The sequence below is a fragment of the Phoca vitulina genome, unplaced genomic scaffold, assembly GCF_004348235.1.
Source record: "Phoca vitulina isolate PV1807 unplaced genomic scaffold, GSC_HSeal_1.0 scaffold32, whole genome shotgun sequence".
Taxonomy (NCBI): Eukaryota; Metazoa; Chordata; class Mammalia; order Carnivora; family Phocidae; genus Phoca; species Phoca vitulina.
In genome coordinates, this window is record NW_022589735.1 from 1,357,849 (window position 1) to 1,384,984 (window position 27,136).

Here is a 27,136-nt window from a genome sequence, read left to right on the forward strand (position 1 = left end):
CATATATCCTAGAGCCACCACTAACTGCAGGGAAGGAATAAGAACTGCATACAACTGGAGGAATTTACCCTATCAGTTTGTGTCTCCGGCTGATCATCTCCCAGTCCCACCCCAAATGCCTAAGTAGCTGCTGCTTGGTATCATAGTTGGCATACTGATGTGTTCTTCCTGGGTAAGATCTCAATGAATTCTGTTTTGGAATGAATTGATCATTTTTCACTTTTGAAACCTGATCTTTGGCCATCCCAATTCACCCGCAGGCACGAGTCAGTAAGGCACTATGAGAATTGCTTTTAATCTTTGCTAGGCCCCATGCAGACCTGAGTGGGAAAACGCAGGAATATTTTACTTTCCTTTTACTAATTTCGTAGGGCCTTCAGAAAACAAGCAAATGGGCCACGGAAACGAGTGGGGTGGAACAGAAGAGAAAAGTCTCAGAGATGCCCTGGAGTAGGATGGGATGGATGAAGGATAAGGAACAGCAAAGATAGGGGCTTTAATGCTGGCTCCAACACCTGCCCCTTTCTTCTTTCTCTACCCCTAGACCCCAGAGGTCCCTCGAATGATGCTGTGCCAAAGCAAATGCACGAAGAGGGGCATACCCAGACTGCCCTCTACATAAATCTACCTCACTTTTGTGTTTTCTTGGTTCTTAAAATCTCAGGATTGGGTTCACATCCCCAAAACCCGTCTCTCAGTCTCCAGGACCAAACATACACTTTGCACAGAACGGGCATTAGCATATATTTTAAAAGGACATCCTTGAGATGAATAGTCATACTGTGATCCTCTAGTTTGCAAAACCTTTCCCAGGCAGGATTTCATCGCGCCTCCCTGAATGCCCCCAGTGTTAGGTGAGGCCGAAGCCACTATTCCCACGCTACAGACGAGGAAAAGTGTGGTCCGCAGTCGCCCAGCAGTCAACCAGCAGCAACAAACCTCCACAGACCTCACTTCCAAGGGTCGAGCCCCACACGCGGCTACAACTCCAACAGCCCCTCCCTCGGAGCCTGCCGGGAGTTGTAGTCCAATGTCCCGCGGCTCCTATGAGTTGGACTACAATGACCAGCATGCCCCGCGCTTCTCGCCCCGTCCCTTTCAGCCTCGGGCGCTGGGGAGGCTCCGCAGACCTGCTGATTGGGAACCGATATGGCTGCGACTCTGGGCAGCGGAGAGCGCTGGACCGAAGGTACCAGGTCCTTGCCGGAGGGTGGGACAGGGCAGAGTTGGGAGAAGGATGGAGCTCCTTGAGATTACTGAGGGCTGAGACCCTGGGCCTGAGGTGAAGGATGGAGGCCTATGAAGAGATGCTGAGCCTGAGTAGGGTTCCGAATTAGGTGGGGGACGGCCCAGGGCAGGGGCCGGGATATGAAAATCAGGAGCTCTGGCTCAGGCTAAGGAACTGGCTAGGAGCCCAGAGTACCCGTGATGACTTTTTTGCCTCCGGCCCCCAGCCCCGCCCCGTCTCGGCCCTTGCCCAGCTTAGGGCCCGCAGTGGTCAGGTCCCGCCTGTGCCAGGGTGGCTGGGAGGTCAGCAGGGTGATGCGGATTCCCACAGCTTGCTTTTCCGGCCCCTATCCTCGCTCCGCCCAAGTAGGCCGCCTGACTCTCAATCTCCGTTTGGTCCTGTTCCTGCAGCCCACATCAGGACCGATAGGCCGGCCTTTTCCATCCTGCAGTCAAGCAAAGAGTATTGATTCAATACCTATTATGTACCCTGCATTATGCTGATCGTGCAGCAGGGATCTGACAGACTTGGGCCCCTGAGATCACAAAACTCACAATCCATTGAGGGAGTTCGACAGGTAGACAGACAATTACGAAACAGAGCCACTAAGTCCTGAGCTACACAGCAAGGTCTTAGGTTTGGGAAGCACACTGACAGCCTGGGTGTCAGAGGAGGCCTCAGGAAGAAAGTGTGACATATGATGACATGAAGGATGCTTTGGAGTTAGTCAGGATGACTTAGAGGAAGAATGTTGCAAGCAGAGGGAACAGCATGTGCAAAGGCACAGAGAAAAGAGAAAGCATTGCTGATCTGAAAGGCATTTGGTGTGGCTAGAGCATAGGCTGCAAAAGAGCTTGTGGTGAGGGAGGAGGCTGCAGAGGCAGGCTGAGCCTGTAAGAAATTTGGACAAGGAGCAGTGGGTAGTCACTAAGGGATTTTAGGCAGGAGAGAGACATTTTTAAAGCCTCTTCCAGATCCTCCAGACAGGACCTGAGTCTTCTGCCTTCCTTGACTGGATTGCTATGGCCTTCTTTACATTCTCCAGGTGTTATGATGAATCGAATCTTCTCCCTTTAAACTATAACCCCTTTGTGGTCAGAAGTAGGTCTTACCCATATATCTAGCCAAGTGTGTTGTTCTATAACTGCTAGTTTAAAAGAACTGAACTCACCCCTACTTTAAATTTTAGTGGTGGGAAGCATGGCAACAACAACAACAACAAATTATTTTATGAGCAATGTGACTTCTGACCATGGATCACAGAAAAATAGGCTTCCCCCTCCACTGCACTAAAGGTAGACACCTTTTGAAAGGCAAGGTACTGAGGAGATGCCTCTTAAGCCCCTTCTCTGGCTCTGATTCAAAATTATTTGTTGAATGACCACTGTACGTATGGTGGACATTATTATGCTTCATATTTCTAGCATTATAAGTTTTTCATGGTTGCCTCCGTATTTACTATATTGTTTTCTCAAGGAAGATGTTCATTCAATTTTATATGGATGCTTAAAAGTCATAATGATGTCAGTAGTTTGGCCTTCACACTCATGGCCACAAGCAGCCTCCCTGATAGCGAGGGCAGGGAGCAAAGTTAATTGCAGATCAGACTGAGGCCTAACGGAGGGGCTATTGCTTTGCAGCTTACATTGATGCAGTTAGAAGAAACAAATACCCAGAAGATAGACTTCCTGAAAGTCATGATCCCTGTGGGTGCTGTAACTGCATGAAAGTGCAAAAGGAAAAGAAGTCTGAGCATGAGTGGAATGCAACCCGACAGGGTGAGGGAAGTGCCACTTACACTGAGGAACAGCTGCTCGGCGTACAAAGGTGAGTCTGTGGTGGGATTCAATGAGTGATTTTAATGTAGAGTTCCTGGCAGCATGTGTTACATAAGCATTGACTGTTATTGGTACTTTTATTATTATTATGGAAGCACAACAGCTTCTTGGCTTCAGAGGCAAGACTAGGTGGGAGTGGAGTGTTAGGGTGCAATCTGAGGTAACTTTACTGCTTCTGTGTTGGAGAGGCAGGGAAAACCAACTAGACGAAACAGACATCTATACAACAGTCTAGCCAACAACATCAGAATACACATTCTTCTCAATATACATGAAACATTCTCCAGGATAGATCAGATGTTAGGCCGCAAAACAAGTGTCAATAAATTTAAAAGGATTAAAATCATACAATGTATGTTCTCTGATATCGACAACAGAAGCAAATTTAGGAAATTCACAAATATGTGAAAATTAAACAATATATTCCTGAAATAACAAATAGGTCACAGAAGAAAACATACAAAAAATTAGAAAATACTTTGAGATGAATGAAAATGAAAACACAACATACCAAAATATATAGTATGCAACTAAAGCAATACATAGAAGGACATTTATAGCTGTAAATGTTTATATATATATATATATATGTATATATATATATATATATATATATATTTAAAAATCTCAGATCAGTAACCTAATCTTCCACCTTAACAAACCAGAAAAAGAAGAGCAAAAAGAGTACACTAAATCCAAGCAAGCAGAATGAAGGAAATAATATAGAGTGGAAATAAATGAAATCGAGGTTAGAAAAGCAACAGAAAATCAACAAAACCAAAAGTTGGCTTTTTGAAAATATCAACAAAATTGACAAACCCTTAGCTAGGCTAACCAAGAAAAAGAGAGAAGACTCAAGTAACTAAAATCAGAAATAAAAGAGGGGACATCACTACCAATCTTACAATGATAATAAAGATTTTAAAAGGATACTATGAACAATTGTACACCAACAAATTAGATAACCTAGATGAAACAGACAAATTTGTAGAAATGTACAAACTAGGAAATCATACAGACCTACCAAAAATACAGCGATTGAATTAATAATAAAAAAATTTTACCCTGTGACCCAGCAGTTGCACTACTAGGTATTTACCCGAAGGATACAAACAGTGATCCGAAGGGGCACCTGCACCGCAATGTTTATAGCAGCAATGTCCACAATCACCAAACTATGGAAAGAGTGCAGATGTCCATTGACAGATGAATGGATAAAGAAGATACACACACACACACACACACATACATACATAAAATGGAATATTACTCAGACATCAAAAAAATGAAATCTTGCCATTTGCAACGATGCGGATGGAATTAGAGGGTATCATGCTAAGCAAAATAGCCAATCAGAGAAAGACAATTATATGATTTCACTCATATGTGGAATTAAGAAACAAAACAGGATCATAGGGGAAGGGAGGGAAAAATAAAATAAGACAAAATTAGAGAGGGAGACAAACCATAAGAGACTTTTAACTATAGGAAACAAACAGGGTTGCTGGGGGTGGGGGGTGGACGGATGGGGTAACTGGGTGACGGGCATTAAGGATGTAATGAGCACTGGGTGTTATATGCAAATGATAAATCACTGAACTACCTCTGAAACTATCTCTGAAACTGTTAACACACTATATGTTAATTAATTGAATTTAAATAAAATAAAATTTTTTAAAAATTTTCCCACAAAGAAAAACCTAGGCCCAGAAGCCTTCACTGGTAAATTCTACCAAACATTTGAAGAAGAATTAACTAATCCCTCATAAACTATTAGAGAAAATACAAGAGAGGGGAGCACTTCCCAACTCATTCTATGGGGCCAATATTACACTACAAGTAAAACCAGACAAAGACATAAGAAAACTAAACTATCAATCAATATCCCTTATGGATATAGATTCTAGCAACATATAAAAACATATAAAAAGGATTATATACCTTGGGGCATCTGGGTGGCTCAGTTGGTTAAGCTTCTGACTCTTGGTTTTGGCTCAGGTCATGATCTTGTGTCCGTGAGATTGAGCCCTGCATCTGGCTCTGTGCTCAGCGGGGAGTCTGCTCCTCTCCTCCTCCCTCTGCCGCTCCCCCCAATTATGTGCCCTCTTTCTCTCTCTCAAATAAAAAAAAAAGAATAAATATTTTAAAAAAAAGATTATATACCTTGACCAAGTGGTATTTATCCCAGGAATGCAAGGTTTTTTAACACATGAAAATTAATCAGTGTGATACACCATATTAATAGAATAAAGGACAAGGCCACATGATCATTTTAATAGGTACAGAAAAAGCATTTGACAAAATCCAACACTATTTCATGATAACAATACTCAACACAATAGGAGTAGAAGAGAACCTCCTCAGCTGATAAAGGCCATCTACCAAAAACCCACAGCTAACATCGTCATACTTAATGGTGAAAAACTGGATGCTTTCCAAGGTCAAGAAAAAGACAAGTATGTTCACTCTAGCCACTAGAGGTTCAAGCCAGGGCATTTAGGCAAGAAAAAGAGATATAGAAGTCATCCAGATTGGGGGCGCCTGGGTGGCTCAGTCAGTTGAGCTTCAGACTCTTGGTTTCGGCTCAGGTTATGATCTCAGGGTTGAGAGGTCCAGCTCCATGTTCGGGCTCCACACTCAGCAGGTCGTCTGCTTGAGATTCTCTCCCTCTCCCTCTGACCCTCCCCCGCCCACTTATGTGTGCTCACGCTCTCTCTAAAATAAATAAGTAATGGGGTTCCTGGGTGGCTCAGTCGGTTAAGCGTCTGCCCTCAGCTCGGGTCATGGTCTCGGGGTCCTAGGATAGAGCCCCATGTCTGGCTCTCCTCTCAGCGGGGAACCTGCTTCTCCCTCTCCCCCTGCCTGCTGCTCCCCCTGCTAATGCTCTCTCTCTGTCAAATAAATAAAATCTTTAAAAAATAAAAAATAAATAAAATAAATAAGTAAATCTTTTAAAAAATTGAAAAAATTAAAAAAAAAAAAGAATTCATCCAGATTGGAAAGAAGTAAAACTGTATTCATAGATGATATGATATAATATAGAAAATCCTAAGGAATAGGGGCGCCTGGGTCGCTCAGTCAGTTAAGCGTCTACCTTCCGCTCGGGTCGTTATCCCGCGGTCCTGGGATCGAGACCCAGGACAGGCTCTCTGCTCAGCAGGAAACCTGCTTCTCCCTCTGCCCGCCGCTCCCCCTGACTTGTGTGCTGTCTCTCTCAAATAAATAAATAAAATCTTTATTTAAAAAAAAGAAAGAAAATCCTAAGGAATACACACACACACACAGTTAGAACTAATAAATTAGGGGCACCTGGGTGGCTCAGTTGGTTGGGATTCTGCCTTCAGCTCAAGTCATGATCCCAGGGTCCTGGAATGGATCCCCGCGTTGGGCTCCCTGCTCAATAGGGGGTCTGCTTCTCCCTCCGACTCCCCCCACTTGAGCTCATTCTCTCTCTCTCTCTCAAATGAATAAATAAAATCTTAAAAAAAAAGAACTAATAATTGAGTTCAACAAAGTTGCAAAATACAAGATCAGTACACAAAAATCACTGTTTTTCTGTACTGTAGCAATGAACAATCCAAAAATGGAAAAGAAAATAATTTCATTTATAACACCATCAAAAAAGTATAAAATGCTTAGGAATAAATTTAACAAGAGAAGTGTAAGATGTACATTGAAAACTACAAACTTCATTTAAGGAAATTAAAGAATGTGTAAATAAATGGGAAGATTGACTGTGTTCATGGAGCTAAATATTGGAAAGGCTCATTTTATTAAGGTTTAATATTGGAAATATGGTAATACTACTCAAATCGAGCCATAGATTCAACATATCCCTATCAAATCCCTCGCTGCCTTTTTTGAAGAAATTGACAATCCAATCCTAAAATTCATATGGTAATACAAGAGAGCCAGAATAGCCAGAACAGTCTTGGAAAAGAACAAAGTTGGAGGACTCACATTTCCCAGTTTGAAAACTTATTACAAAGCTACAGTTATGATGTAGACTAGCATAGGATAGACATGTAGATCAATGGAATAGACTTGAGAGTCCAGAAGTAGGCCTTTATATTTATGGTCAATTGATTTTTTTTTTAATGTAGGCTCCACACCCAGCATGAGCTTGAACTCAGGACCCTGAGATCATGACCTGAGCCAAAACTGAGTCAGAAACTTAACAGACTGAGCCACCCATACATCCCAGGGTGTCTGACTCTTGATCTTGGCTCAGGTCTTGATCTCAGGGTCCTGAGATCCAGCCTGGCGTCGGGCTCCGCACTTAGCAGAGTCTGCTTTTCTTCCTCTCTCTCTCTCTCTCCCTCTCTCTGCCCCTCCCCCCAAAATAAACAAAATCTTTAAAAAAAAAGTCAGACATCCACCAACCAAGCCACCCAGACGTCCCCAGTCAACTGATTTTTTTTTTAAAGATTTTATTTGAGAGAGAGAGAATGAGAGAGAGAGAGAGCATGAGAGGGGGGAGGGCCAGAGGGAGAAGCAGACTCCCCGCTGAGCAGGGAGCCCAATGCGGGACTCAGTCCTAGGACCCTGGGATCATGACCTGAGCTGAAGGCAGTTGCTTAACCAACTGAGCCACCCAGGCACCCTCAACTGATTTTTTTGACAAGAGTGCCAAAGCAGGGGCACCTGGCTGGCTCAGTCAGTGGAGCATGCAACTCTTGATCTCGGGGTCATGAGTTCAATCCCTACATTGGGTGTAGAGCTTACTTTAAAAAAAGAAAAGAAAAGAAAGAGTGCCAAGGCAATTTAATAGGGGAAAGAATTGTCTTTAATACATGTGTTGGGACAACTGGATACCCACATGCAAAACAATGCACTTGGACTCCTTTCTCACACAAACACAAAAGTTAACTCAAAGACCTAAAGTAAGGCCTAAATGTAAGAGCTACAGCTATAAAACTCTTAGAAGAAAACATAAATGTACCTCTTCCATGACATGACACCCAAAGTACAAATGACAAAAGAAAAAAATAGGTAATTGCATTTCATGAAAATTTAAAGCTTTTGTATTCAAAAGATACCAGCAAGAAAGTGAAAAATCAATTCACAGTACAGGAGAAAATGTTTCAAATTATGTTTGAAAGTCCCTGATAAGGGACTTATATCTAGAACATATAAAATACTCTTACAATTCAACAATAAAAAGACAAATAGCCCAATTGAAAAATGGGCAAAGGATCTGATAGGCATTCCTCCAAAGAATATATACAAATGTTTAAAAAATATATTTAAAAAACATAATCTACAAATGGCCAATAAGCACATGAAAAGTTGCTCAGTATCATGAGTCATTAGGGAAATACAAACCAAAGCCACAGTGAGATACCACACCACCTCACACCCACTAGGATGGCAATAATCAAAAAGATGGACAACAGCAAGTATTGATAAGAATGTGGAGAAATGGGAACACTTATATATTGCTTGTAGGAATGGAAAACAGTGTGGCCAGGTTGGAAAATACAATGCCAGTTCCTCAGAAGGTTAAACATAGCACCTGACCTAGCAATCCGCTCCTAGGTAAATACCAAGAGAAATAAAAACATACTTCCACACAAAAACTTGTACATGAACATTCGTACAGAATTATCCATAATAACCCCCAAATGGAAACAACCTGCATGTCCATTAACTGATGAATCGATAAACAAAATGGGGAATATCCATACAGTGAATACTTCTTGGTAATAAAAGGAATGAAGTACTGATACATACTACAACATGAATGAATCTTGAACATTATGCTAGTCAAAGAAGCCAGACACAAAAGTCCACATTTTGTATAATTCCTTTTATATGAAATGTCCAGAATGGCAAATTTATAGAGACAGAAAGTACATTATTGGTTGCCAGGGGTTGCGAAGTAAAATGAGGAATGACTGCCAATGAGTATGGGATTTCTTTCTGGTGTAATGAAGATGTTCTGGAATTAGATAGTGATGATGGGTGCACAACTCTGTGAATATACTTTGTAAAAGATCAATGAATTGTGCATTTTAAAAGAGTAAACTTTGTGATATGTGAATTGTAGCTCAAGAAAAATGTTATTAAACAAATAACAAATTTATACAAAAGAGAGAAAGAGGCAGAGGAATATCTGCCATGGAAGCAGAGATTGGAGACTGGGCTGGGGATCCAAAGGATCCCCATGGGCAGCTCTTGGGGAAGGACCATGACTGACATTCCAGACCCTGCTTTACAGTCCAGCCTGTGTTACTGACTTACTTTGAACTCCTGAGCAAGACCCTGGGCCTCTCTCTGCCTAACTGGATTGTGTAGTTGCAAAAGACTGGAGATATTCTGTAAGTGCCTATCAGTAGAGGATATATATAATCCATAAAATGCAATAAATATAATCCATAAAAGCAATGCAGCTTTTGAAAAGAATGACATAGATATATAATAGCCAATATTTATGGGGTGTCACATGCTATCAAGCACTTTGATGAATACTTCATTTAAACGATAACAGCTTGTGAAATATAGTTCAAATTATTAGCCCATTTCAGAAGATAACACTAAGGCACAGAGGTTAATTACACAGCAAGATAAGATCCCAACCAAGGCATTTTGGCCCCAGAGTTCATGCTTTAGTACAACATTTCTCAGAGTGTAGCTTGGGAACCCCAAAACCCTTGGGGGTCTGCAAGTTTAAAACAATTTTCATAATGGTACAAACACATTATTTGCCTTTTTCACTCTCATTCTCTCATGATAGTAGAGTGGAATTTTTGAGAAGCTACCTGATATGTAGTATATCATCACTCTGTTTTTAAATTTCTTGTTTTCATTTCTAGTATGGTAAATATTGATAGCTATAACTCACATGAACAAAAACTCTTCTGGCACTTAGGTAATTTTTAAGAGTATAAGAAACTTCTGAGATCAAAAAGTTCAGAACTGCCACTCTAGTCTAAACTATTATCCTGTACTCATTTCTATATGTTATCAATCCATCTCTAAAATAAACTTTTGGTTTTAAAAAAAAAAAGGATGTATAAAGGTGATTACAATATGCTCCTAGGTAAAAAAAAAAAAAAAAATGGAGAGGTGTCTATATGTATACACAGGATTCACAGAACACTAACAGTGGTTGTCCTTAGGGTGGGAGACTGGGGGGCAGGGAATAGGGAAGCAGGAAGTTTTTTCACTGTATATAGTTTAGTACTGTTGGATATTTATCTTCTACCGTGTGTGTATATATTAACTTTTTTTTTTTTAAAGATTTTATTTATTTATTTGACAGAGAAAGACAGCGAGAGAGGGAACACAAGCAGGGGGAGTGGGAGAGGGAGAAGCAGGCTTCCCGCGGAGCAGGGAGCTAGATGTGGGACTCGATCCCAGGACCCCGGGATCATGACCCGAGCTGAAGGCAGACAGTTAAGGACTGAGCCACCCAAGTGCCCCTATATTAACTTTTCAAAACAAAGTTTTGAAAGGCAGCCTTAAGGAAAAAGAGAGAAATCACTAGAGTGATTAGGTGTTTCTTCTGACTTTGCCGTCCTGTGGTTGAACTCTCAGGGGCTTAGCCTGCACCTTGATATAAGGATCAGCATATCTGTTCTACCCACTTGTAGGGATACAGGAAGAATAAAATATTGGATGTAAAAATACTTTGAAAGGCATTAAGCTCTCGATGGGAGGAGGACCTTGTTAACCAATTTGAAAGTTTCATGAATGTGTTCACCAGTTTTCTTTTAGGTTTGTTTTGGGGCTCACAGATTGGAGGATCAGATGTAAATGTAAAATGTAAACATACTATTTTACAGTTAATCGTACAAAAGGGGCCTTTGTAGACATACATGTTTCTGATGTGTGTTTTTAGGATCAAGAAATGCAGAAATTACTATGAAATTCTAGGAGTTTCTCGAAATGCCAGTGATGAAGAGCTTAAGAAAGCTTACCGAAAACTGGCCCTGAAATTTCACCCTGACAAGAATTGTGCTCCTGGAGCAACTGACGCTTTCAAAGGTCTGATCCTGAATTAATGTTTAATTCTGCCCTTGTCAAGTTGTTTTCAGCCTCCCCTATAATTGTTTTATAAGGCCACAAGCAGGGCCTTTCTTTCCTGCCATACCTCTTAAATAGTGATTATCAGCATAGCTCCCTCTTGTCTTCATTCACTTACCTTAATTTCTTTTGGAAAAAAAAAAATATTTGATTTCTCTGTAATGGTACCTTTTTAGATGTGAGACATAAATAAAAATCTTACTTAAGAGCTTCACCCCCAAGGAAGCCTTTGATTCAGGCAAGAATTATCAATGGATGCTAAAACTGCCGGGTGACAGGTTTTTGCTGAATAGTATATTCACATGATTGTCAGAGGATCATCCCCCAGAATACCTACTGATTTCAAAGGGGAAACATTGCTTTATAATGGAGATATCTAGCTGTCAACACTTTAACCCAGTGATCCAACTTATCGTCACCAATACTGGACCCACCTCACATTATATGATATGGCACCTGTGTGGTATTCTTGCCAAAATGTTCAGCCTGAATCTAATAATGAGGAAACCATCAAAATATGGGACATTCTACAAAGAACACTGACCTGCTCTTCAAAAAAGTCAATATAATGAAAAGCAGAAAAGGCGGGTGACTATTCTAGAGGAAAAGAAACTAAAAGGATATAAAAGCAAATACAATACATGAACCTCGCATGAATTGCATGGGTTGATGTTAATTTTCTTAGCTATGATAATGGTACTGTGATCATGTAGGAGATTATTCTAGGAGATAGATGCTGAAATATTTAGGGATGACGTGCCATAATATCTGCAGCCTACTTTCAAATGGTTCAGCAAAAGAAATGTATACATACTACATGTATGCATGTATTTATGTATGTATGGAGAGTTGAGGGAAGCAATGTGGCAAATACTAACAGTTGATGAATCAAATAGAGGGTATACATGTATTTATTTACTATTTTTTCAAATTTTCTGTAGATTTGGAATTTTTCTAAAGAAAAAGTAAAAAAATTTTAAAAGTCAACGTTTACCTCAAAAGATAATCTCCCTTTGTTGATGTGCCATTGTGAATCTTGTTCTCCCCACAGTTTCTACAAGGAAACAACTAGATAACCCACATTCTCTTTACACCTTCACATAAAGTATCTCACAGACTAATGCCATTTCTATGAGAAATTGGCCAGATTTCAAGGGATGTGATGTTGATGCAACTATTTAGCCTTTTTTATTTGTTTTTTCTACTTAGCTGTTATATTGCTGTAAATATTTAATATAATTCCCTCGCTAGAAGAATCATAAAGAAATGCTCTTTCTGACTGTGTTTCTCATAGTGTTGGCTGAATTAGAGGCAGGGAATGGGGATGTCTTAAAGATTTGTTTTCAAGGTTTCTTTGATTAGTGGCACTGATTGCATGTTTAAATGAATTTTAATTGGACAACATTTGCACATTTCTGCATAGGGAGAAGAGGTGATGGTAAACATTTGTAATCTATCCAGTCTTTGATCTGTCATTGAGACACTGGAGATAGGTTTCTTAATTTCTAAAGCCTACTTTCTAAAGTAAGCTGAAACGTGACTGTGATTAGTGAGGACCTTGCTTTTAGCCAAGCAATCGATTTTACTGATTATTTTATTTAGGAGATTGTTTCTGACTTCAAGTTAGAATACCACTGCTTATGTATGAACTGTTTCCGACCATAAACTAATTGCTCTCAAGGGAAATAAGGACACATTTTTGATGAATGAAAGCAGTAGTTCTTAGTTCATCTTGAGTCCAATATTGCTTCTGGCTTATGAAACTAGATCACGGAAAATGTGAAGGGCAAGAACTCTGGTGAACTTTCTAGGTCCAAGCACCTTTTCTTAGGCCCCTGTGAGGTCATCCAGCAGCCAACAGCTCTGGGCTCTTCATTGCTGCTTCTTGCATCACCCTCAGCTACAGCAAAGACTGTGTCCTCAGATACTTTTGGTTTTGGTTGCAGCAATAGGAAATGCCTTTGCAGTCCTGAGCAATCCTGACAAGCGACTCCGCTATGATGAATATGGAGATGAACAGGTGACTTTCACTGCCCCTCGAGGCAGACCTTATAATTATTACAGGGACTTCGAAGCTGACATCACTCCAGAAGAGCTATTCAATGTCTTCTTTGGAGGACATTTTCCTACAGGTGAGTATTTCAAAATTATAGCTGAAAAATTTATATATATATATACATATATATATATATATATATTTCTGTATCTCAGCTAGCTCCTCTTTGAGGATCTGAATAGAGGGACCATGGTATGGTGGAAAGAGCAAGAATTTGGAATCAGGGTGCCTGGGTGGCTCAGTCAGTTAAGTGTCTGCCTTTGACTTGTGTCATGATCCCTGGGTCCTGGGATCGAGCCCCGCATCAGGCTCCCTGCTCCGCGGGAAGCCTGTTTCTCCCTCTCCCTTGCCTGCCACTCCCCCTGCTTGTGCTCTCTCTCTCTCTCCGTCAAATAAATAAATAAAATCTTAAAAAAAAAAGAAAGTATTTGGAATCAGATGAGCTGGGGTTTGAGGCAAGTCTCCAGCCTCCAACTGTGCATGATTTTAACCAAATCACTTGATCTCTCTGATCCTGTTTCCTCACCTGAGAAATGGGACTGATAATATCAACCTCACAGGGCTGCTGTGAGGATTAGATATTTTTAAGTGCTTTATAAATAAGTAGCAAGATGCCTATTATCATTATTGCAAAATAGCAGCTATATAAAGATAAAAGTTAGAAAAATACCTCCAGAGAGTTCGATGTTGGGGTAATTAAATGCCCAGGAAGTAAACTGAATTTTATGAATTGCTGTTAAAGACACTAGTGTTGGGGCGCCTGGGTGGCTTAGTCAGTGGGCGTTCAACTCTTGATCTCAGCTCAGGTCTTAATCTCAGGATTCTGAGTTCGGGCCCCATGTTAGACTCCATGCTGGGTGTGGAGGAAAGAAAGAAAGAGAGAGAGAGAGAGAAGGAAGGAAGGAAGGGAGGGAGAGAGAAAGGAAGGAAGAAAGTAAGAAGGAAAGGAAGGGAGGGAGGGAGGGAGGAAGAAAGGAAGAAAGAAGGAAAGAAAGAAAGAGGAAGGGGTGCCTGGGTGGCTCAGTCGGTTGGGCGGCTGCCTTCGGCTCAGGTCATGATCCCAGGGTCCTGGGATCGAGCCCCGCATCGGGCTCCCTGCTCAGCGAGAGGCCTGCTTCTCCCTCTCCCACTCCACTTGCTTGTGTTCTCTCTCTCGCTGTGTCTCTCTCTGTCAAATAAATAAAATCTTTAAAAAAAAAAAAAAAGAAAGAAAGAAAGAGGAAGGAAGGAAGATAGTGACATAATCTGATACTGGGCAAGGAAGCAGAAAAGAGCGTGTCAGGATTCATGGCCCAAATGCTCTTTCTTTACTAGACTTTTGGGGTTCTCTCACTCACTAGTTCTAAAGGACTACTTAAATAAAAGCAGGAGAACTAAGCACATTCCATTTACACCTGGTTCACTTGGTTTACCTACTGTTTTATTTTTCTACTGAGTAAAATGGGACAATACTCTGCTGTCAGAGAACCTGGCTGGGAACAAGGAGCTTGGAAAAAGCAAGGAAGGAGTGTTTGCCATATCCCATACTAGGTTTTTCTTTCTTTCCCAGGAAACATTCATATGTTTTCAAATGTGACAGATGACAGCCACTATTACCGCCGGCGGCACCGACATGAGCGGATGCAGACACGGAAGGAAGAAGAAGAAGAAAAGCCTCAGGTACCAAGGGCGGACAGCCGAACTACTGCTCATCCACACTTGTACTGAGCGGACTCTTACGGTGTCTATGATCAGGTTTTAGAAGTTCAACTTGAGTTATGTTGTTAAAATGTGTTTTAGGAAAGCAGAGGTAGTGGTAGGAAGGTGTGGATCACCGGCCCAAATAGGCCATAATGGTACCTCCTTCCCCACCCGTTCTTCGGTGGTTGTTCCAGGAAATCAGTTCCCCTGTAGGGATGTCTTGACCAAGGTTTTCTTCCCTGCAGAAAATAGGAACCCCCTTCAAAATATTCAGAACTAAAGGGAGTTTAAGGGATCTAGGGGGTCTCATGAAGCTCAAGGGCAGGAAGCACATGTGGGCCTCAGGACAGATGGGAACCAGAAACTAGGGTATAGTCAGGTACCCATGCGGCTATCTTTCCATGACTCTTTGTGGCCAGATTGTCTCCACCTTTCCCACCTCTCTGCATCTGCTTTATTCTCTCTAAGCAGCCTAGCTTGTTCTGCTTCCTCTTACAAATAGCCCATCCACACTGCCTAAGAGTACATGTCCTTTCTTCAGGTGACTGCCCAGCAGTGAACAGTATGATGAGTCTCAGTTCCAAACTCCTGGGAGGGAGTAGTGATTACCCCTGCTAGGGTTAGATGTCTCCCAGTCCATTCAGCTGTGGCCAAGGCGACAGAGCTGCATAATACTAACGTGGCCCCGTGAGAGTCACAGTCTGGGCAGACTCACCCAGAAGTGTCTGCTTCATTGGTCTTAGAAAAGGGGGCTGCATGAGAATTACTGGGTGTCAGTACAGGTTGCAGGTGGGTCTCCTTCAGTCTTCTCCACAGAGAGAACAGCCTTCCTAGAAAAGCTTTGGGCTTTGTGCAATATATTGCAGTAATTTGAATTTTCTTTGGGAAAACTATCCTGTTTTCTGTAAGCTTTATATTGATGAAGAACACTTACGCCAGATATTTTTTCTTTTCAGACCACGTATTCTGCATTTATTCAGTTACTTCCAGTTCTTGTGATTGTGATTATATCTGTCATTACTCAGCTGCTAGCTGCTAATCCCCCATACAGTCTATTCTATAAATCGTAAGTCAAATATTTATAAATCTTTCTTAACAATTTGGAGGGCAAAAGACTTGAACATTTTGCTGGTACTGCTAACATTTCATTTCGCCTTTGTAGAAAACACGGATTTTTTGTTTAAAGGAACAGCTGGATAGTAATAGTGCAGAGACTCAAAATTACTGTAGGCGTTTCCTGTGTGCTCGGGCCATGGATTATTTTGCTCTACAGCGACATCATCCTGTCAGCCGCAGAACAGCAGCAACTGGTTTCTGAAGGATGAATAGACTTACCGCCAGTTTCAGATTAAATCCTTATTATATCATGTTAGCTTTAGAGTGGACCCTATTGAGCTTGTGATCGGATCACTGGACTCCTCCGGGTTGGGAACATAGTATCTGAGATCCAGTGATTATTTTCAATTTAAGTAATTGGAAGAATGGGACATTTATTCATGATGAGGCTACACAGTCAAACCATAGTATCACATTTCTTTGCTATGAGCTATGATAGGAATTTCTTTATTTCTTCAATTAATTATTTCAATTAGTTCAGTTTTCATAGTTCGGTCCCCAGACCAGCATCATCTAGAGCAACTGGTAACATGTTAGAAATGCAAACTCTTAAGCCTCACGCCATACATATTGAATCAGAAACTCTGAGGATGAGAACTAGCAATCTGAGTTTTAATAAGCTCTCCAAATAACTCTGGTTCATAGTCTGAGGATCATTGGATTAATTTTTTTTTTTTTTAAGTAGGCTCCACACCCAGCATGGAGCCCAACATGGGGCTTAAACTCACCACCCTGAGATCCAGACCTGAGCTGAAATCAAGAGTCAAACACTTAACCAACTGAGCCACGCAGGCATCCCACTGGATTAATTATTTTAAGTTAGATGAGAAATGAGTCATTACTCATTATGGTTTAGCAGACAAAAACCTTACAAAATGGGGGGACCTGGCTGGCTCAGTCCATAGAGCATGCAACTCTTAGTCTCAGGGTTATGAGTTCAAGCCCCACATTGGGTGTAGAGATTACTTAAAAATAAAATCTTTAAAAAAATAAAAAAACCTTAGAAAATGTGGAACCCATGGGGCAGTACATAACAGGAAGAGGCTTTGCTAGCAATCACTGTAGACTGAAGACTGTATTCTAGATCAATATCTTCCTTTTACAGAGAAGAAAGCTGAGTCTCAGAGAGGGGTTATTACTATCAGGTCACTCTGGCCTGATTCCCTCTATTTCTCGACTTCCTATGTTTCTCCATTTGCTACTTCTTCCTCATTTTTTGCCCAGCCAGTGGGGCAGAGAGGAACCTGCCCTGCTAACACCTTCCCAGATGGAGGTGGGAGCAGTCATGGCCTGAACCCTTAGACATCCAGCACGATGCTTAAGTAGGGAGATAAAAGGAGAAAACTGAGAAAATATTAACTCAGTTGAGATGGAATTTGTCTAGTTTGAATAAAACTAGCCTGGATTTTGCACATTGCTGTCACATTGTTTTAACTTGAATTTGAGCTCCCTTCCATACTTCCTTATGGTTAGTATTTAGTTAACCCAGACCTACTGATGTTTCTGAGCACCACATACCATTGGATATATCAGACCCACAGAGAGTTGGTGCAGAAGCATCACTGAAATCTTTTGTCTGAGGTTTTTGCAGTTCTCACTTAGCAGCTGTGTGTGAAGTACTTTCTCTCCTGTCCTAAAAATTGATGCTATGTTGGTGTAAGCTGTCTGGTTATTTGTGAATAGTTTACTGTAACAATCAGTTCATTTGCTCAACATTTACCAATAGCCTGGTCTGTGCCAGGTACCATGCTAGGTCCTACACAATGTACATTTTTTTAAGCATTCAGCACTCGTGCTCGCTTCGGCAGCACATATACTAAAAAAAGCATTCAGCACTCAACTTTTAGCACAGAAAACAATATAAGAGAGGTAAATACTTGAAGAGAATAAAGTAACTATACTGAGGCTGAATTCACAATATGAATACACTCACATAATGATGACATTACAGTTGCTACGGAAATAATAAATGTTAGGAGTATTAGACAGTGGTACTTGCAGCTGCCCTATGAAGAGGGGATTATGGTCATGATATCTGTGCAGTCAGTGCTAAGAGTGAGATTGTCAAATATAACCAGCTTACCTGAGCCTCCCTCTCTTTGTCTCAGGACCTTGGGCTACACCATCTCTAGAGAAACGCAGAACCTGCAGGTGCCTTACTTTGTGGATAAAAACTTTGAGAAGGCCTACAGAGGAGCATCTCTCCGTGACCTGGAGAAGACGATAGAGAAGGATTACATTGATTACGTCCAGACAAGTTGTTGGAAGGAGAAACAACAAAGTAAGATGTTCTAAAAGGGACTTTAACTGGTGGTCATGCTTCCAACCTGAGGCATGCCCAGCTTCCCAATCCCTCCTCTTTCCTTGTTTGAGTAGCACGTGTTTATGTGATCAGAGACAGGACAGAGGCCCATTTGGGACACCACCAAAAAAGTGAAGTTCATTGTTAGGATACATGTGGCCAGAATTTGGAAACCTTAGGAACTTAGGCAGGCAGCACTAGTTGCCTATCCATCTGTCTGTCTCTGAGTGTCTGCTACTCTCTGCCCATCTGCCCCACTCTCCTCTCTGCCAATTGCCTTCCTTTGCTTCTTCAAGCTTTCCTCCTTCATAACCCTAGGTTATGAAGGAGGTTGGTTTTGGTTGCTACCCTCCCCTAGTTGGTTTTGGTTGGTTGCCCTGGTTGGTTTTGGTTGCTACCCTCCCCATCCCTCTCCCAGCTCCCACAGCCCCACTAGTTATTGGCCCCTTTCTAGCTGGATTGGTCCAGTTTCCTAATTCCACATTCCCTATGGGAAAATCTGATTGATCCAGTCTAATTTTTTGAGCCAGACCAAAAGTCAGCGCTAGCCGGCTGGGGCCACCTAGATCAAAAGTGACCCTACCTCTGGGTCTGCCCCTTCAATAAGGGTGGGTCTGAGCAGGCCTTCCAGTCTGTTCCCTCTCTGGAGACAATGGGGCCATCAGTGCCCGCCAGTTGGCTTACAGCTCCAGTTGAGTATTAATGGGGAGTACTGGTAGCAAGAGTAGCCCTGCCTCTCAGCCAACAGGTTCACTTTTCATCCCTTTGAATTCTACACATACACACACGTACGCACACCTGTGCGGGGGGTGGGGGGACACATACACACAACCTTAATAACTGTATCCTATGAAACGTGGCTTTAATTTTTAACAAGCAAACAGACTCATTTTTTAAATGGTATAACTGGATATCATTAAATGTCTACCAGTGCCTGATAAGATTAGCTCTTCAGTCACAGTGCTGCTAAGCCCTTGCTGACCCATCATGCAGCCCAACCCCACCCCCACGTTAATCTGTCCTTCCTATGTGTTCTTAAAACACTTGGTCCATGCTGCTAACACAGTACTGCTCTCAGCGTTCGTGCGCTGTAGGTACGTGTCAGTCTCCCTGCCGGACTGTGGGCCTCTGACGATAAGAGCCATGTCTTACCAATCTTGTGTCCCAGGCCCCTGGCACCATCCTTGCTCCAGAACAGGTGCTCAACAAATGTCCTTGGAAGAGAGGATTCTCAGACCTGGAAAATAATGAAAATGTGTGCGGATTAAAAATCACAGAGCAGGGTTAGCGTCCTTACCCTAGCCCCTAGGGACCTTGTCTCTGCCCTCTACTTCTGTAGGGCAGAGCCCACCTCCACTCTCAGGTGCATTAGGAGCTTGATGGGCAATGATTCTGAGACGTAAGGGGAAATTAAGCAGGAGGAAGTTGCTTTTCAAAATTTATTAAAAATAAATACTGAAAAAAACTGAGGAGGTCAGGAAGTACCCTACCTCATGTTAAACTAGTTGTTGCAAGTTTCAAAGATCAGGAAAGAATTTTGGAGCAAGAAAAGGCTTTGGACAGAAAGGCATTTTATACACAGATCTAAATCAGGTGAAGGCCACAGTGTGTGTCCTAAAAGTCCCCATTGTATTCAACCCTGGGAGTGTTTTGAATTTGTTGCTTTCTGCAAGAACTGGATGAAAATCTGCATTTCACATTCTTCAGACACACACCCACCCACATACACTCCCCAGCTGGAACTATGCAAAGAGCTCACGGTAAAGATTACATCTAAAATGGCTTTTAGGCTTCTTCTCCCCATCTCCATGAGGCCTAGTTTCAGGACTTTCGTACTCTCTAGGTATAAATAAAAATCCAATGGGTAGGCAGGATGCATGTACCCACAAGTTCCAAAGAGGGGGTTATCCGCACACACCCCTTAAAAATCTATTTCTGGCATTTAAGGGTGGTTGTCCAGACTCTCTCCACAACCCAAATGCCATTTGAGAATGAGCAGCATGTGCCCTCCGGATCCAGCAGCAAGTGCAGCCAAGGTTAAATTTAGCACTTGGAGGTTGTAAAAATAAACCCACTTGAGAACAAAGTTCACTCTTGGCAAAATACCGAATGGAAACTGTTTTTAGCAAAGTTAGCCATTGTCTTTTTTAATCTTTTGTTCATTTCTCTTCTCTGTTTTCCCTTAGAATGCTTAATCTGAGTGAACTTCTGTGAGTAATCCCCTACTATGAACACTGATTGCCCTGTTTACTCCTCCACAGCTGCGTCTAGATAATCAACCCAATGCCAGGGGAAGTGGCCACTGGGCTGGGATGGACAAAAGTAACAGGCAGGATCTGCCACCCAGCCTGGCAGAGCTGAGCTGAGATCCTGGCCCTGCCCGGCCGAGGAGCACTTTTTCCATGCCCTGGACCAGGGCAGCACCGTGGGTAGAAGCTCAGGCTTTGAAATGGGGATAAGACGCACTTCCTCCTAGAGACGCCGTACGGGCTATAGAAGAGGGTATGGGCATAATGCTTAGCCTGGTGTCTGGCACATAGTAAGCGCCCGGTTCCTGCTGGAGTCCAGGCCTTGCGTGACCTGGCTAGACTGGATGTAGTTCTGTCTCATGGAGCTGGATCCTGAGGGTGGCTGGGATCCGCTGCGGTCTTCCAGACCACAAGAGTGGAGAGGGTTCTTTGGAGGGGCTTTGGGACTTGTTTCTTTAGCAATTTGCCTGAGTCTGTTTGCCTGGAAGTCTCAATGCTCTGTCCATCTATCACAAGGGGCAAGGGAAACATTTGGTAAAGAAGAAAAAAAAAAAAAGAAAAGCTGTTGTCTTGATGCCCCTTCCAAGGATTTTTTTTTCTTTTTTTTCACTTAGAAGTCACTGAGTATTAACAGTCAAAATGTGTCAAAAGTAACATATTGAGCTGACCTTTTACTCATGGAAGGGCAAAAGCATTCACTGGCAGTTTGGAGAGAAGCTTCTCCAAGCATGGTGGTGGTCATTGAAACACTGACATTGTTGCAAAGTCATTGATCTGGAGCAGGGGTCTCAACCCCTGGAGCTTTGAAACCTGGTTTTAATGAACTTTATGTAAAGCAATGTGATATTTTGAGAAAAGCATCCATCTAATCCTTCATCAGCTTGTTAGAGTGGACTTCAATGTAGAAAATAGTAAGAATCACTAGCCCTTAATTCTTTCTAGAATGAGATGTCAGGCAATGAGGCATTGAGATAAGCTCAGCAAACAAAAAATCTAAGGAAATCGTTAAAGGAAAAGCAAAGCCACAGAATCTGTTCCATATGCGGGCGTCACAGTGACTCCAGAGGACCAAAGGCATAGAGGCCTCCTGAACAGGTTTCCCACACACCAGAGAAGCCAGGGAAATGGAGTTGGTGCGGTGGGCAGGCCCCCCGGGGGGTGGGGGGGGCTTTCATTTGGGCGTGGCACCCAGTCCTCCAGGAAGCCCCGTCGCCTGCAAGGATGACCGTGCCAAGGCAAGCCCGGGCGAGCAGGCAGTGCGGGCACCCGCACCAGCGGGTGAGAGCACATTGTTCTGGGGCCCAGGAGCCACGCCGCTGGCCAAGCCACTGCTGGGCTAGGGCCCGGGCTCTGAGCCTCCATTGTAGAGGGAGGGTTTTCATGCATGGCCACCCCTCACCCTGGAGTCCTGCACTTCATCTGCACTTTGGGCCTTACTTGGTGTAAATAGAATCATTGTGAGCAGAAATGCCAGACAGCGTTTTGTGTTGATAGAAACTTATTCAGAAACCAATGCCCATTGTTCCCCCTGGCTAAGTATTAATTCCTGTTTCCAGTCAGTTTGCTGATTAATCAGACAGGTGCCTCTCGTTCCAGCAAGAAAAACAAAATCTGTTGGCAGGATGATTAAGAATGGATAGACATATTTCAAAATGATTAAAATAGCACTTTCACAAGTATGGTCCTTTAAACACCGAGAAGCTGCCTGCTGTCGGAGGCTTTCAGAAGCCACACGGCCCATCCAAGCGTGCCATCCTGTTAATACACAACACGTCTCTGGGGGGGTGCTTTTCAGGCTTTCCTTCCTAAGAATGTCTCTGAAACTTGACAAAAGAATGAAAACTAGAGGCAGCCAAACCGCCGTTGCGTCGGCAAAGACAGCAGAGATTATATTCTGGTTAAAAATAGAATGACCTTCTCCACCATGAAGAGAAAATGAAATTCATTTAGTCAAGGAGACAAAGGTCACCGGATCCAGATGATTTCACTTTTCAAAGAGCCCAGCTGCCTTTGGCCTTTGAGTTAGGGACCCCACATGTGGTGAAGGAATGAAGAAAGCGGCCAGCAGCCTGGCCTTCTATAGAAGGCATGCCCAGCGGAGGGAGGCTCTGTGTCAGTTAGCATGTCTGAGTTATGATCCAGCAACGCAGGGGACAGAATGGAGCAGCTGTCTTTGTTTCAGATGACAGGAACAGGCGATTGGGCTCCACTCTCTCCCAACTGCCATCTGAAAGCCATCCGTACGAAGGCCGTGAAACGGAGTCTCCTCTTACTGCACACGTGCACGTTTCCTAAGTCTGGTGCCAAATGTTCTATTGATAAGAACTAAGCACAGTGCTTTTATAATAGAGCACGGATACTGTAGGACTCTGGGACCACAGGTGGCCTTTAATCCTCGGCACCTGGTGTAGCGTAGCTGCCGGATTCGCGTTTCTTGAATAAATGAGTAAGCGTTTCTTAAATTTAATTAAAAGAAAAAGCATGAAAGTAAAAGGAGCTTTGATTCCAGAAATATTGAAACAAAACAAAGGAGCCCAACTCTCTTGATGAATTGGTTACCTCTTTTATCTTTCAGAGTCGGAATTGACAAATTTGGCAGGATTATACAGAGATGAACGACTGAAACAGAAGGCAGAGTCGCTGAAACTCGAAAACTGTGAAAAACTTTCCAAACTTATTGGCCTGCGCAGAGGTGGCTGAGAGGATGCTAGTCCTACACAGGGTTGGGGTTTTGCTACTTGTTACTATTTATGTTCCTAATTCCATTTTATAATACAAAATTAGGAAATGACGAACATTTTACAAGTTGCTAACTTTGGTGGGCAGAGCTGAAGGCACTTGAGCATGGAGCCAGACTTGTCATCACAGAAGCCTTCCTGGGGATTGGCTCCAGGGGCCACGAACAGTTCATCTGAACTGAATTAAAGGCAAAGCATTTGATGCAGCCCCTCTGCTCCTTGCCTACCCTGCCTCTAGGATTGTAGTTCAGGCATCCCAGGGCAGATGCACATTGTCTTCCTCCTTCCCTTCTTCAGTTAAGTCTCGATACCCACTCATTCCTAGGCATGGCCAAAGCAGCTTCATATTAGTTGTTTACAGTGTACACCAAGAATGATACCTCCCTTCCTGTGAGTCATCGTGGCCCCCGGCATTCAGCCCTTGGAACAGGTGCCTGCCCAACTTCGCATTTTCTAAGGGAAATGTGGAGAGATGTAAACTATTATTACGGTCAGTAGTTTTCCATTTGCCTATCTCTGTTCAGAGTTACTAGCATTAGCAAACTGCCTGATTTGAGTTTCTTTTACTTCCTTAACTCTCTCTCTTGTAGAGGGTCCAGAAAGTAAAAGCCACTGGGTGAAAGAAACAGTTCCATGTACAGCCCAGCAGCAGAAAGCAGGGACCCAGGGATGAAGGTAAAACGCAAGACTGAGTCTCAGCTTCTCGGTGCAGGTTCCCCAGTCCGTCACAGACCTGGAGAATATGGGTGGTTTTTTGCCATTTCTTCTTGCAGCATCACACTTGACCAGAGTCCCTACACCCCACAGAAGGACAGTGGTCAGACCTAAAGCAGGTATTGCTGGCCACCCAGGCTTGTTGCTCAAGCCTAGAGCTGGAGGGGAAAGACCCTCTTTCCATTGCTTTGGAGGTCGGTGTTGGTCCCAGCCGTCCCTGTTTTTACCCCAGGGCCCCATAGCTTGTGACATGAGATGCCTTTTCGTGTAGTCAACATTTATTGAGTGCCTAGTATGAAGCAGGAGCTCTCACATATATTTTCTTATTTTAGCCTCCTCACAACTCTGTGAAGGAGACATGTTATCCCTTAGTTTATGAAAGAGAACATTGGCCCAGAGAGGATGAATGGCTGACCCAGTCATACAGCTGGTAATGGCAGAGCGAGGTGGTAGGCTGACCCTGGGACCCTGTATCCTTTTTACGGCAGTCCTGCGTTCACTCCAGACACCTTCCTCCCTGGCCTTGAGGAAGCAAGACCCTGTCTATAACAATTCTGTATACAAAACAAGAGGTCCCTCAAAAGCAGGCAGCCCTTCCCACTGGTGACAAGGAAGAGGTAAATCACTGCCTAGGCCCCGTGGTTCTGGGCCCTCTCGTCTAGGTGAACTACCAGGGTTGAGCTGCCTAGATCATCATGAGTCAGAACCTGGAAGATCAATAGGTGACTGTAGTCTACACTCCATGTTTTCTTCAGGAGGAAAGGAAAGTTCCTATATCAAAACTGATTTCCAAAGTAGAGTTTGTCCTTTCAGAGGCACAGCCTTGATTTAGGCAGACATGTCTAGCATGGTTCAACATGGGCATTTCACAGGGTCAGGAGATGGGTCCAGAGGTGAAGAGTGGATCTTTGGTGGCTGGTAGGGGACACCTGCTCGGCTGTGGGGAGGGGAGCAGCTCCAGAGATAGCCAGATTTTGCTGCTCAACTAGGTCTATCTTCCTGGTTTGGGGGACTTCCTTGATCCTTTCTGAGTAGCTGAGGGGATTTACACTATAAAATATGCCTGTGAGCCAAACAGGCTTATGGAAAGATTCCCTATACACACACAAATCAAAGCTCTCCCCTCCCCAGCTCCAGTCTCTGCTAGAAAAAAGGGGCCATGATTAAATTGACTTGACATGGATTTCATGGCAGAGATGAGTTACCTGTGATGACACTAAAGAGAGGTAAAACTACATTAAACATCAGGTCTCTTGTCTGTTTTCATAGCACTGATGGTACTGTTGTGTTTATCACCTAAGAGACTACACCACCTCTGGCTTTCCTCAGCAGAAGGGTATTTGCCTTTGTTGAAGAATAGTTTAATCTATTTGGTACAGTCCAGAATATGGCTACACTCTAATTTCCTGGGTTCTATTTTAGATGGGTTGTCTGCATGATGGTAAAATAAGCGTCTTCCTCTTGCCTGCATCTTTTGGAAGGGTTCCTGATGATGTATAAACTCCTTAGGTCAGGCTGATTCTTGCTGTGTTGCCATGTCGCTCTCTGTATTAATGCAGAATAGAGAGCTCTGAGGTGGGAGTGGGGCTAAGAAGCAGGGCTAGCGGCTCAAGCAGAAGGTGAAGCTCCCACTCATCAGAATGAAAGGACACTCTGCGCCGCCTGATCAGCAGTGAGCAGGGGAGGGGGAAAACCCTTCTCACACAGAGGACATCACAGCTTCAAGGAATCCGTGTCCCCACATTAGCAACCCTGGGGTTCATCTGTTCAAACCAGAAAACTTCTGAACTTCCTTAATCAGCTCCAGGCCTCCCAGCTTGGGACAACTGACCAGTAAGAAAATGTTGTTGCTGTGCTTTCTGTTGGAAACTCTTAGAAATTACACTGAACTCCAAACCCCACTGGAACATGGGATCCAGCAGCCCGCCAAGCCTTGTGTGGTTCCTCATTTTCATCCTCACGCTCAGGACTGGCTTTGTGAGGAGGCACTGGTGGGATTCCAGAAGTTTTCTGTTACAACTGGCCACACTTGCTAGTTCATTGTCTCTGCATGCTCTGTTCCTCACAGAAGCTAGCTCTTAATTAGTATTTATTTTGGACTCATTTATGGTATAAGCTTAGTGTTCTAATATATTTATTTTTGGAAAGGGCCAAGTTACTCTACATCATATTTTTTGAGCCTGCGTTGTTGATACCTCCTGCAATGACCACTGAGTAACTATATATCCATGTGTTCGATATTGAGTACATCATTTGCATCACACTCAGTATTTGGAATTAAAGATGTGAATGTTCTGTGACCAGAGCCGGGTTTGACACAGATGGAATCAGCTCCTGGGGGAATACGAATCCTGAAAACTCTGGTCACCTGATCCACTGCATCTGGATTGAGTGTAATTTAACAGAGAAAGAAATTAAACGATTTTATATAAAAAGAATCGGTCTATATTTTCCCTTTGTTCTTTTACCCTTGCTCATGTCACCCTTGGGCACCACATACTGTCTCACTCCCTTGGAGCCACTTGGGACTAGAGGAGACCTAGTGTTCCATCACTGGAACTGTTGGTGTTTAGAACAACAGATAACTGGTGGCATCGGCAATCCGTAGTTTTTTTCCATCAGCTAACAACAGCAGCCGCAGCATATTCCAGCCAATGTACAGAGCTAAACTACTTAGCTTCTGAAAACCAGGTGGTATCCCAGTTCCTTAATGGCCTCGTTCCCAGTGACCCATGTTTAGGAAAGTCTTGGTTTAAATATACAGTACATGGGAGACGCCTGGCTGACTCAGAAGAACATGTGACTTTTGATCTCAGGGTCATGAGCTCGAGCCCCAGCTTGGGTGCAGAGATAACTAACAATAAATAAAAGACTTTAAAAATACAATGCGTGGGTCATAATAATACCTTTCATTTGGAAAAAGATGGAGATGAGATTCAATTCATCAAAGATGGAGAACTTACTCTGTGTCAAGTGGGCTGAGTTTGGGGATGGGGTTGGGGAACAAGTGAGACCCAGCACCACGGGCTCCCGGAGCTCACATCTGAGGGGGAAGCTAACTTCAGATAGTGCTCCCCAGCGGGATGAATGTCAGAGGGGAAACCAAGGAAACCTTGGGGAGCTATAACAGAGGAATTCAATCCAGCCCAAGACTTCAGTGAAAGCACCTCTGAAGAAGAGACTTGAA

General features: G+C 43.1%; 1 protein-coding gene across 1 annotated transcript; it reads left to right on the forward strand.

The window, feature by feature from the left end:
• Nucleotides 1-1,069: 1,069 nt before the first annotated feature.
• DNAJC18 (DnaJ heat shock protein family (Hsp40) member C18) lies at nt 1,070-26,387 on the forward strand. The gene is made up of 8 exons (XM_032425181.1): nt 1,070-1,189; nt 2,869-3,055; nt 10,910-11,055; nt 13,041-13,226; nt 14,700-14,809; nt 15,787-15,896; nt 18,055-18,227; nt 23,073-26,387. Exons 1-8 carry the CDS (start codon nt 1,150-1,152, stop codon nt 23,195-23,197), a joined length of 1,077 nt encoding a protein of 358 aa, XP_032281072.1. The 5' UTR covers nt 1,070-1,149; the 3' UTR covers nt 23,198-26,387.
• The last annotated feature ends 749 nt before the right edge of the window (nt 26,388-27,136 follow it).